Source organism: Cherax quadricarinatus, unplaced genomic scaffold, assembly GCF_038502225.1.
Source record: "Cherax quadricarinatus isolate ZL_2023a unplaced genomic scaffold, ASM3850222v1 Contig21, whole genome shotgun sequence".
NCBI classification, from domain to species: domain Eukaryota; kingdom Metazoa; phylum Arthropoda; class Malacostraca; order Decapoda; family Parastacidae; genus Cherax; species Cherax quadricarinatus.
Window position 1 is genome coordinate 235662 of NW_027195047.1, and position 12274 is coordinate 247935.

Genomic DNA, 12274 nt, shown 5'->3' on the forward strand with positions numbered 1-12274 from the left:
GCTGAGGTTTTCTCACGCAAGTGCTGGTTCTCACAGGTGTAGTGACGTGTCATTAAGACAAGTGCTGGTTCTCACATTTGTAATGAAGTGCCGTTAAGACAAGTGTTGATTGCCTTTGGTGTAATTAGATGTTTAAACAGGTGTTTCCTCTCATAGGCGTAATGAGGTGTCATTATGGCAGGTATTTCTCCTCACAGCTGCAGTGAATTGCAATTAAATCAGGTGTTTCCTCTTACAGGTGTCGTGGGTTCGCCGTCGGGACTATCACCTGCTGACGGTGGGTCGACAGGTGTACTCGTCAGATGCCAGGGTCGGGGTGAAGGTGTCTCCTGATGGCTGTGACTGGATGCTGACGGTACGGTGGGTGGCACCCCATGATCAGGGCCAGTACGAGTGCCAGGTCTCATCCCACCCACCTCAGTCCTTGATGGTGATGCTACATGTTGTGGGTGAGTTGCTGTTGTTGTGGGTGAGTTGTTATTAGTTGTGGGTGAGTTGTTGTTAGTTGTGGGTGAATTGTTGTTAGTTGTCGGTGAGTTTTTGTTAGTTGTGGGTGACTGATATGGTGAATTATTGTTGTGGGTGAGTTGTAAGTTATGAGTTGTGACTGAGTGTTGTCGTGAGTTGTGTATTGTAGGTGAGAGTGGTCGTGAGTTGTGGGTCGAAGGTGATTAGTGTGGGTGAACTGTGAGTTGTAGGAGGGTGATGGGCGAGAGTTGTGGTACAGTTGTGTGTTATGGATGAGTGTTCTGAGTTGTGTGTTATGGATGAGTGTTCTGAGTTTTGTATAATGGGTAAGTGTTACGAGTGAGTTGTATTGCTGTGAATAGGTTGTTTTATGGATAAATGTAGTAAGCTGAGTGATGTGCACCAGAGTTATTGGTGAGTTGTTTGTTTTGGGGAACTGTGAATTGAGTGAGTTGTGTGTTGCGAGTGACTTTTGTGTTGTAGTTGAGTGTTGTGCTGTAGGTGACTCGTACGTAGTTGATGAGTTGTTTTTAGTGAAAGAGTTGAGTGTTGTGGGAGCTGGTGTGGGTAAATTGGAGCGGGCTGTGTTGTGGGTAAGTTATGTGTTGTGGGTGATTGCTGTTTGCGTGTGTTGTTGGTAAGAGTTGTTGTGTTTTAGGTTAGTTCTGTGTTGTGGGTGTGTTCTGTGTTGTGGATGAGTGTTGTAGGTGAGGTTTGTGTTGTCAGTGTGTTTTTGCACGTTGTAGATGAGTTGTATTTTTTAGGCGAGTTGTGTATTGTAGGTGAATGTTGTGGATTGTGGTTGAGTTGGGTGTTACGGTTTAGTTGTTGTTTGATGTGGATGAGACTTTTATATTGTGGGTGAGATAGGTTTTAAAAGTGGATGAGCATTGTGTGTCACAGGTAAGCTGTGAGTTGTGGGAGAGCTGTCTGTTGTGGGTGAATTGTGTGTTGTGGGAGAGCTGTCTGTTGTGGGTGACCTGTGTGTTGTGGGAGAGCTGTCTGTTGTGGGTGACCTGTGTGTTGTGGGAGAGCTGTCTGTTGTGGGTGACTTATGTGTTGTGGGAGAGCTGTCTGTTGTGGGTGACGTGTGTTGTGAGAGAGCTGTCTGTTGTGGGTGACTTATGTGGTGACGTGTACTTAGCTCTGTGAAGACCTGTTTGTGTGCTCTCTGTGAATCTGTACAGGATGCCCTCTCTTGAGCAACTTTACCAGCAGCTGAGAGAGGAGCTCAGAGTTGCTAAGATGGAGATACGGCGATTAACGGAGGAGAACAAGAGGATTCGTAGTAATCCTTCTATTGTGAGTCCCCAGGTTAAGAGGGGAGCTTGGTCAGTGGCCGGGCAACATGGAACCAAGCTGAAGATCAAGAAAACGGTTGGAGAGGCGGAAACAACGAGAAACCAGAAGACTACCGTGGAAACTTCCAACTCATTCTCGGTGCTACCTGACGAATGTGAGTGTTCTGCTGGGAATGCCACAACGAGCACCAAAGAAGCATTGGCAGACGTGAGTAAGACATCCCTAGAAACCCCAACGAAGACCATCGAGAACGTCTTGACGAATTCTAAAGTGGTGTAATGCTACCTGGCGAATGTGAGTCGACTACTCGGAGCATCACGACGGACGACGCCAAGGAAGGTAAAAACATTGTTGTTGTTGGGGTTAGCCAGATTAGGTACATGGATAGGGCATTCTGCTTGAAGGATAGGAGTAGGAGGCAGAGAGTGTGTTTTCCTGGGGCTGGGATGAAGGATATTGTTAGCCGTCTGGATGACATCATGAGAGGTAATGGGAGCAATCCTATTATCTGTCTCAGTGCTGGAGGCAACGATGTTGGCAGACGTAGGAGTGAGGACCTGATTAGCAGGTATAGGTCAGCAATAGAGATAATTAGGAGGAAGGGTGGGAAACCTGTCATATGTGGCAGTTTGCCAAGGAGAGGAGTTGGAAATGAATGGTTGTCCAGAGCAATTGGTGTCAATTGCTGGCTGGACAAGTACTGTAAGGAAAATGCGGTAACATTCATTGACAACTGGGACCTCTTCTATGGCAGAAATGACATGTATGCCAGGGATGGGGTTCACTTATCTAGGTGTGGGGTGGGAGCACTGGCCAACGCAGTGGAGGGAGCTGTTGGGTCTTTAAACTAGGAATAGTTAGTGGTATGGGTTTTGGCGGGAAAACTGTGAAGTCGCAGGGTAGTAACATGAGTACTAGGAGAACTAGTAATAGGCAAAATGAGGTGGATATTGGAAAGCCAGTGGCACTAATTGACAAGGACAGTAATAAGTTTAGTGGAATAACAGAAAGGAGCAGGAAGGGTAAAGAGAGTGGAGGGTCATTAAAAATTTATTACACAAATAGTCGCAGTGCTAGGAATAAGATGGACGAGTTGAGACTAGTTGCTAGTGCAGGTAACATAGATGTATTTGCCATAACTGAGACGTGGTTTAATTCAAAAAGTCGGGACATGCCTGCAGAATGTCACATTCAGGGTTTTAAATTGTTCCAAGTAGATAGAAGTATCGGGAAGGGGGGTGGGGTGGCATTGTATGTCCGAGATCGCTTGAACTGTTGCATAAAAACGGGCATTAAGTCTGAAGTAACACATACAGAGTCTGTTTGGATAGAATTTTCAGAGGGGCATGAAAAATTAATTTTAGGTGTGATATACCGTCCCCCAAATTTAGATAGGGACCAAGGGAGACTACTATGGGGGGAAATTGTTAGGGCCACATGGCACGATAATGTAGTAATTCTAGGAGACTTTAACTTTAGTCATATTGATTGGAATTTCTTGACTGGGAATTTAGAATCATACGATTTCTTAGAAGTAGTTCAGGATTGTTTTTTGAAGCAGTTTGTGACAGAACCTACAAGGGGAAATAACCTGCTTGACTTAGTTCTGGCAAACAATGAATCCCTTGTTAATAATTTAGAAGTTTCAGAGGAACTGGGTGCTAGCGACCACAAATCAATTACATTTAGAATTGAATGGAAGTATGATAGTAGGGATAACTCAGTAACAGTCCCAGATTTTCGCTTAGCAGATTACGATGGGCTTAGAGAACACTTATCATCTGTTGACTGGGGTAACGAAGAGAGCTATCAATATGACAGTTTTCTGAACACAATACATGCTGCTCAAAGAACGTTTATCCCTTATAAGGAAATTAGATCAAATAGAAATGACCCAAAATGGATGAATAATAGGCTGAAATATCTACTAGGGCATAAGAAAGGAATTTATAGGCGTATCAAAAGAGGCGAGGGTCATCTTATGAATCAGTATATTGACATTAAGAGGGACATTAAAAAGGGGATAAGAAAAGCTAAAAGGGACTATGAAATTAAAGTTGCTAGGGATTCTAAAACTAACCCAAAAAGTTTTTTCCAGGTATATAGAACAAAAGTCAGAGATAAGATAGGTCCCCTTAAAAATAACTATGGGCATCTTACTGACAAAGAGAATGAAATGTGCTCGATTTTAAATAATTATTTTCTCTCGGTTTTTACACAGGAAGACACTAATAATATTCCGGTAATTAATTTTTATAGTGGATCAGAAGAAGATAAATTATGTAACATCACAGTCACTAGTGAAATGGTTGTGAAGCAGATAGACCGACTGAAGCAAAATAAGTCACCGGGTCCTGATGAGGTTTTTTCAAGGGTTCTTAAGGAATGCAAAATGGAAGTCTGTGAACCATTAACTAATATTTTTAATTTATCTCTTCAAACAGGTGTAGTGTCTGATATGTGGAAGATGGCTAATGTAATTCCTATTTTTAAAACAGGGGACAAGTCGTTACCGTCAAATTACCGCCCAATAAGCCTGACCTCAATTGTAGGCAAATTACTAGTCAATTATAGCTCAAATTATAAGAAGCCATCTCGATAAGCATAGCTTGATTAATGATACTCAGCATGGATTCACAAGAGGCCGGTCTTGTATAACTAATTTATTAACTTTCTTCAGTAAAGCTTTTGAGGCTGTTGACCACGATAAAGAATTTGATATTGTTTACTTAGATTTTAGTAAGGCATTTGATAGAGTTCCGCACCAAAGACTGTTGAAGAAAGTAGCAGCTCATGGCATTGGGGGAAGGGTGCTCTCGTGGATCGAGTCATGGCTCACAGACAGGAAGCAGAGAGTGTCCATAAATGGGGTTAAATCCGAGTGGGGATCAGTAACAAGTGGCGTTCCACAGGGATCAGTCTTGGGCCCGTTGTTGTTTATAATATATATCAATGATCTTGATGAAGGAATTGCTAGTGATATGAGCAAATTCGCCGATGACACGAAGATAGGTAGGATAATTGATTCAAACGTAGATGTTAGGGAACTTCAGGAGGATTTAGACAAACTCTACTCTTGGTCAGAAAAGTGGCAGATGCAGTTCAATGTAGATAAATGCAAGTTTCTGAAGCTCGGGATAGTCCATAACCCTAGCACTTATAAGTTAAATAATGTAGAACTTAGCCATACAGATTGCGAAAAGGACTTGGGGGTTATGGTAAGCAGCAACCTTAAACCAAGACAGCAATGCCTAAGCGTATGTAATAAGGCAAATAGATTACTGGGATTTATATCAAGAAGTGTAAGCAACAGAAGTCCAGAGGTCATACTGCAGCTTTATACATCATTAGTAAGGCCTCACCTAGATTATGCAGCTCAATTCTGGTCTCCATACTACAGAATGGACATAAATTCGTTAGAAAACATTCAGCGTAGGATGACTAAATTAATACATAGCATTAGAAATCTTCCTTATGAAGAAAGATTGAAGACTCTTAAGTTACATTCACTTGTTAGACGAAGAATGAGGGGAGACCTGATCGAAGTGTGTAAGTGGAAGATAGGTATTAATAAAGGGGATATTAACAAGGTCTTGAGGATATCTCTCCAAGAGAGAACCAGCAGTAATGGATTTAAATTAGATAAGTTTAGATTTAGAAAGGACATAGGAAAGTATTGGTTTGGAAATAGGGTAGTTGATGAGTGGAACAGTCTACCTAGTTGGGTTATTGAGGCTAGGACTTTGGGTAGTTTCAAATTTAGGTTGGATAAGTACATGAGTGGGAGGGGTTGGATTTGAGAGGGACTTGCACATCGGAGCTTGTTTCTTGGGTGGCATTGAAAATTGGGTTGGTCAAATGTTTGTTAGTGGGATGAATTGTAAAGGACCTGCCTAGTATGGGCCAACAGGCCTGCTGCAGTGTTCCTCCTTTCTTATGTTCTTATGTTCTTATGTGTTGTGGGAGAGCTGTCTGTTGTGGGTGACTTATGTGTTGTCGGAGAGCTGTCTGTTGTGAGTGACTTGTGTGTTGTGGGTGAGCTGTCTGTTGTGGGTGACTTGTGTGTTGTGGGTGAGCTGTCTGTTGTGGGTGACTTGTGTGTTGTGGGTGGCTTGTGTGTTGTAGGTGAGTTTTGTTGTGGATAAGTGTTATGTATTGTGTGTGAGTTATTGTATGACGTTAGTTATTGTGTGATGTGGGTGACTGCTGTGTGGCGTGGGTGACTGTTGTGTGGTGTGGGTGACTGTTGTGTGGTGTGGGTGACTGCTATGTGTTATGGGTCACTGTTGTGTGGTGTGGGTCACTGTTGTGTGTTTGTGTGACTGTTGTGTGTTGTGGGTGACTGTTGTGTGTTGTGAGTGACTGTTGTGTGTTGTGAGTGACTGTTGTGTGTTGTGGGTGACTGTTGTGTGTTGTGGGTGACTGTTGTGTGTTGTGGGTGACTGTTGTGTGTTGTGGGAGAGTGTTGTTCTTTATTGGAGAAGGTTGTGTGTTATGGCTGAGCGATGTACTGTGGGTGAGTTGTTGTTTGTTGTTGGTAAGTGTTGTGTTCTGTGGGTAAGATGCGCACTGTGGGTAACTGTTGCTTGTTGCGGATGAGAGATGCTTGATGTGGGTGAAGGTTGTATGTTGTTAATGAATTTTGTATGTTGTGGGCGAGCGTTTTGTGTTGCGGGTTAGTTGCTATGATTTATGGATTTGTTGTCTGTTGTGGGTTGGATGTGTGTTGTGGGTGGGATGTGTGTTGTGGGTGGGATGTGTTGTGGGTGGGATTTGTGTTTTGGGTGGGAGGTGTGTTGTGGGTGGGAGGTGTGTTGTGGGTGGGATGTTTGTTGTGGGTGGGATGTGTGTTGTGGGTGGGATGTGTGTTGTGGGTGGGATGTATGTTGTGGGTTGGATGTGTGTTGTGGGTTGGATGTGTGTTGTGGGTTGGATGTGTGTTGTGGGTGGGATGTGTGTTGTGGGTGGGATGTGTGTTGTGGGATGTGTGTTGTGGGTGGGATGTGTGTTGTGGGTGGGATGTGTGTTGTGGGTGGGATGTGTGTTGTGGGTGGGATGTGTTTTGTGGGTGGGATGTATGTTGTGGGTGGGATGTGTGTTGTGGGTGGTATGTGTGTTGTGGGTGGGATGTTTGTTGTGGGTGGGATGTGTGTTGTGGGTGGGATGTGTGTTGTGGGTGGGATGTATGTTGTGGGTGGGATGTATGTTATGGGTTGGATGTGTGTTGTGGGTGGGATGTGTGTTGTGGGTGGGATGTATGTTGTGGGTGGGATGTATGTTGTGGGTGGGATGTGTGTTGTGGGTGGGATGTATATTGTGGGTGGGATGTGTGTTGTGGGTGGAATGTATGTTGTGGGTGGGATGTGTGTTGTGGGTGGGATGTGTGTTGTGGGTGGGATGTGTGTTGTGGGTGGGATGTGTGTTGTGGGTGGGATGTGTGTTGTGGGCGTGTGTTGCGTGCTGTTGGCGAGTGTCGTGTGTGAGTTTTATGGATCTTGCTGGTTTTTTTTGGAGTGTTGCGAGTGAGTGTTCTTTGTTGTGGGTGAGTTGTTGTGTTTTGTGGGTAAATGTTGTGGGTGAGTGTTGTGCTGTGGACGAATGTCATGGGTGAGTGTTGTGTGTTGTGGGTGAGTGTTGTGACTGAGTATTGTGTGGTATGTGTGTCTTGCGTTGTGGATGAAAGTTGTGTGTATCCTGGGTAAGTGTTGTGTGCTGTGGGTAAGTGTTGTATGTTGTATGGTCAGTATTGTGTGTTTTGGGTGAGTGTTGAGAGTTCTTGGATGGGTGTTCTGAGTGTGTTGTGAAGGTTGTGGGTGAGGGGTGTGATGTGAGTGAGTGCTGTAGGTGAGTGTTGTGTTCTGTGAATGAGTGTTGTGTGTGTTGTTGTGGATGAGATTTGTGAATAAGGGTGAGTGTAGTGAGTGTTGTGGGTAAGTTATGTGAGAATTGTAGGTGAGTTCGAGGGTTGTGGGTGTTGTAGGTGACATTTGTGTGGTGTATTGTGGGTGAGGGTTGTGTTGTTTTGAGGGCAAATGTTGTGAATGAGTGTTGTGGGTGAGTAGCCTGGGTGAGTGCCCTGGGTGAGTGTCCTGGGTGAGTACCCTGGGTGAGTGCCCTGGGTGAGTGTCCTGGGTGAGTACCCTGGGTGAGTGTCCTGGGTGAGTGCCCTGGGTGAGTGCCCTGGGTGAGTGCCATGTGTGAGGGCCCTGGGTGAGGACCTTGAGTGAGTGCCCAGGGTGAGTGCCCTGGGTGAGTGCCCTGGGTGAGTGTCCTGGGTGAGTACCCTGGGTGAGTGTCCTGGGTGAGTGCCCTGGGTGAGTGCCCTGGGTGAGTGCCATGTGTGAGGGCCCTGGGTGAGGACCTTGAGTGAGTGCCCAGGGTGAGTGCCCTGGGTGAGTGCCCTGGGTGAGTGACCTGGGTGAGTACCCTGGGTGAGTGTCCTGGGTGAGTGCCCTGGGTGAGTGCCCTGGGTGAGTGACATGTGTGAGGGCCCTGGGTGAGGACCTTGGGTGAGTGCCCAGGGTGAGTGCCCTGGGTGAGGGCCCTGGGTTAGTGCCCTGGGTGAGTACCCTGGGTGAGTGCCCTAGGTGAGTACCCTGCGTGAGTACCCTGGGTGAGTACCCTGGTGAGTACCCTGGGTGAGTGCCCTGGGTGAGTGCCCTGGGTGAGTGCCCTGGGTGAGTACCTTGGGTGATTACTCTGGGTGAGTGCCCTGGATGAGTGCCCTGGATGAGTACCCTGGGTAAGTACTCTGGGTGAGTGCCCTGGATGAGTACCCTGGGTGAGTGCCCTGGGTGAGTACGTAGAGTACCCTGGGTGAGTGCCTTGGGTGAGTGCCCTGGATGAGTACCCTGGGTGAGTACCCTGGGTGAGTGCCATGGGTGAGTGCCCTGGGTGAGTGCCCTGGGTGAGTGCCCTGGGTGAGTGCCCTGGGTGAGTGCCCTGGGTGAGTGCCCTGGGCGAGTGCTCTGGGTGAGTGCTCTGGGTGAGTGCCCTGGGAGAGTACCCTGGGTGAGTACCCGGGGTGAGTGCCCTGGGTGAGTGCCCTGGGTGAGTACCCTGGGTGAATATTGATGGTGCGAGTTTCGTTGTAATGTTTAGGATGAGCATCCGTGTTTAGGAAAGCTTAGGACAAGCACGAGTGTTGGGATAGCTGAGGATGGGATCATGTGTACTTGTAATAGTGGCAATATTAGTAGGAATAATGGAGCTACATGTAGTAGTAGTAGTAGTAGTAGTAGTAGTAGTAGTAGTAGTAGTTGTTGTTGTTGTTGTTGCAGTAATAATTAAGATTGTAGAAATAGCACTACCAGCAGCAGTGGTAGTAAATACAATACATATCAAACTGTTTATTTACTATCATGAAGACTTGAATAATCCCAACTTGTAGCCTTCATTTTCTGATAGAAAACGGGGTGCACATTTTAATTAATCTTTCCTTCACATTTTGTTTTGGTTATGTTTAAATATTCTTTCAACAGATAATTCCTTTATCTTACCACGTTTTTCCGGGATAACGTTTCACACATCAAATACTGCCTTGGCAATATTGCCTAGGCAATTTTCAAAAATCTTTGCACGTCGCCTTTAAAGACTTTCCATAGTCATGAGCTTCTGCAACAGTAAATTCGTCCAGCCTTAATTCAAGGAGATCAACTCAGCTGCAGTCAGAGACTCAGCAGTGACACCTTAATATTAGAAACCAGTGAGGAGAAAAGAGGGAAAAGAGGAAGAATGGTGTGGAGACCAGGAGCTACAGCCAGAGACACCGTCCATAGTCTTCTTATGAACGGGGTACTAGCAAAACTAGATGTATTTTAGTAGCTGCACTACTATCCCGGAAAGGTATCCCCGTATTCCGTAATCCCAGTTCCTTGTGTATCAGTACATGTGACGTACGTTATTGATGCACTTAAATGTAAGTGTTGAAGATCTGACGAGAGTCAGCAGAGCCAGTGATAAGCCATCGTATGGAAGCTAATATCCAGATTTCTTCAACGTAAATTGCAAAATTGGAAATATAAAGTCCAAATCTAATATTTCACAGAGACGAAAGAGACGTATTCAAAAAAAAAAAAAATAATTACATTAAGCTTAAAGCAGCAACGATCAGAAGTTACATTATAATATCATTACCATGGAAGCTTTGAAAATAACCAGTTGCAGGAAAAACACTATTTTATTTTCAGTTTCTTATTTTACAGAAACCAATGTAAATAATAACCAATGTAAATTACAATGTAAATAACACAACCTAACGTCAAGAGATGGTTTCCATTGAGGAAAATACACCAAATTTGAAGCCTACCTGACGTAGCATTTTCCAATTCTTGCACAGAATCCAACACAGTTGTACCAACACGACCTTAATGTATGAAATGTTTGATCCAGTTCGCACGATACTTCAGTTATTGAAACTTGTTGCAGTTCAAAACTGTTATATTTTCAACACTTATCAGGTGGTCACACAGCACCTGGGGTACACAGCACCTGGGGTACACAGCACCTGGGGTACACAGCACCTGGGGTACACAGCACCTGGGGTACACAGCACCTGGGGTACACGGCACCTGGGGTACACGGCACCTGGGGTACACAGCACATGGGGTACACAGCACCTGGGGTACACAGCACCTGGCGAACACACACCTCTGGTACACACCTGGGGTACACACACCTGGGGTACACAACTTTTGGGGTACACAGCACCTGGGGTACACAGCACCTGGGGTACACAGTGTCTGGGGCACCTGGGGTACACAGCACGTGGGATGCACAGCACCTGGGGTACTCAGCACCTGGGGTACACAGCACCTGGGGTACACAGCACCTGGGGTACACAGCACTTGGTGTACACATCACCTGGGGTACACAGCACCTGGGGAACACAGCACCTGGGGTACACAACATCTGGGGTACACATCACCTGGGTTACACAGCACCTGGGGAGCACAGCACGTGGGGTACACAGCACCTGGGGTACACAGCACCTGGGGTACACAGTACTTGGGGTACTCAACACATGGGGTACACAGCACATGGGGTACACAGCACCAAGGGTACACAGCACCAGGGGTACACAGCACCAGGGGTACACAGCACCTGGGGTACACAGCACCTGGGGTACACAGCACCTGGGGTACACAGCACCAGGGGTACACAGCACATGGGGTACACAGCATCTGGGGTACACAGCACATGGGAACACAACGCCTACACAGCACCTGGCATACACAGCACATGGGGTACACAGCACCTGGGGTACACAGCACCTGGGGTACACAGCACCTGAGGTACACAGCACCTGGGGTACACAGCACCTGGGGTACACACCACGTGGGGTACACAGCACCTGGTGTACACATCACCTGGGTTACACAGCACCTGGGGAGCACAGCACGTGGGGTACACAGCACCTGGCATACACAGCACATGGGGTACACAGCACATGGGGTACAGAGCACATGGGGTACACAGCACCTGGCATACACAGCACATGGGGTACACAGCACCTGGGGTACACAGCACCAGGGGTACACAGCACCAGGGGTACACAGCACCAGGGGAACACAGCACCTGGGGTACACAGCACCTGGTGTACACATCACCTGGGTTACACAGCACCTGGGGAGCACAGCACGTGGGGTACACGACACCTGGGGTACACAGCCCCTGGGGAACACAGCACCTGGGTACACAGCACCTTGGAAACACAGTACCTGGGTTACACAGCACCTGGGGAACACTGCGCCTGAGGAACACAGCGCCTGGGGCACACACTGCCTGGGGAACACACTGCCTGGGGCACAGAATGCTGGAGAACACAGCGTCTGGGGCACGCAGTGCTTGGGGAACACAGTGCCTGGGGAACACAGCGTCTGGGGCAACAGTGCTTGGGGAACACAGTGCCTGGGGAACACAGCGCCTGGGGAACACAGCGCCTGAGGAACACAGCGCCTGGGGAACACAGCGACTGGGGAACACAGCGACTGGGGAACACAGCGCCTGGGGAATACAGCGGCTGGGGAACACATCACCTGGGGAACACAGGAGCAGGGGTACAAAGCACCTGGGGTACACAGCACCTGGGGTACACAGCACCTGGGGAACACAGCACCTGGGGTACACAGCACCTGGGGTACACAGCACCTGGGGAACACTGTGCCTGAGGAACACAGCTCCTGGGGCACACAGTGCTTTGGGAACACAGCGCCTGGGGAACACAGCGCTTGAGAAACACAGCGCCTGGGGAACACAGCGCCTGGGGAACACAGCGCTTGGGGAATATAGCGCCTGGGGAACACAGTGCCTGGGGCACAGAGTGCCTGGGGAACACAGTGTTTGGGGTACACAGCACCTGAGGAAAACAGCACCTGGGGAACACAGCGCCTGGGGCACATAGTGTTTGGGGTACACAGCACCTGAGGAAGACAGCGCCTGGGGCACATAGTGCTTGGGGAACAGAGCACCTGGGAACACAGTGCCTGGGGAACACAGCGCCTGG

At 47.6% G+C, this 12274-nt stretch overlaps 1 protein-coding gene across 1 annotated transcript in view; it reads left to right on the plus strand.

Moving 5' to 3' along the window:
• Nucleotides 1–12274, plus strand: part of LOC128704279 (location of vulva defective 1-like) — a 357309-nt gene that overhangs the window by 220160 nt on the left and 124875 nt on the right. Inside the window, exon 3 of the mRNA XM_070079801.1 lies at nucleotides 239–449. Within this exon, the coding sequence (XP_069935902.1) occupies nucleotides 239–449 (211 nt within the window). The remainder of the gene's footprint in view (nucleotides 1–238; nucleotides 450–12274) is intronic.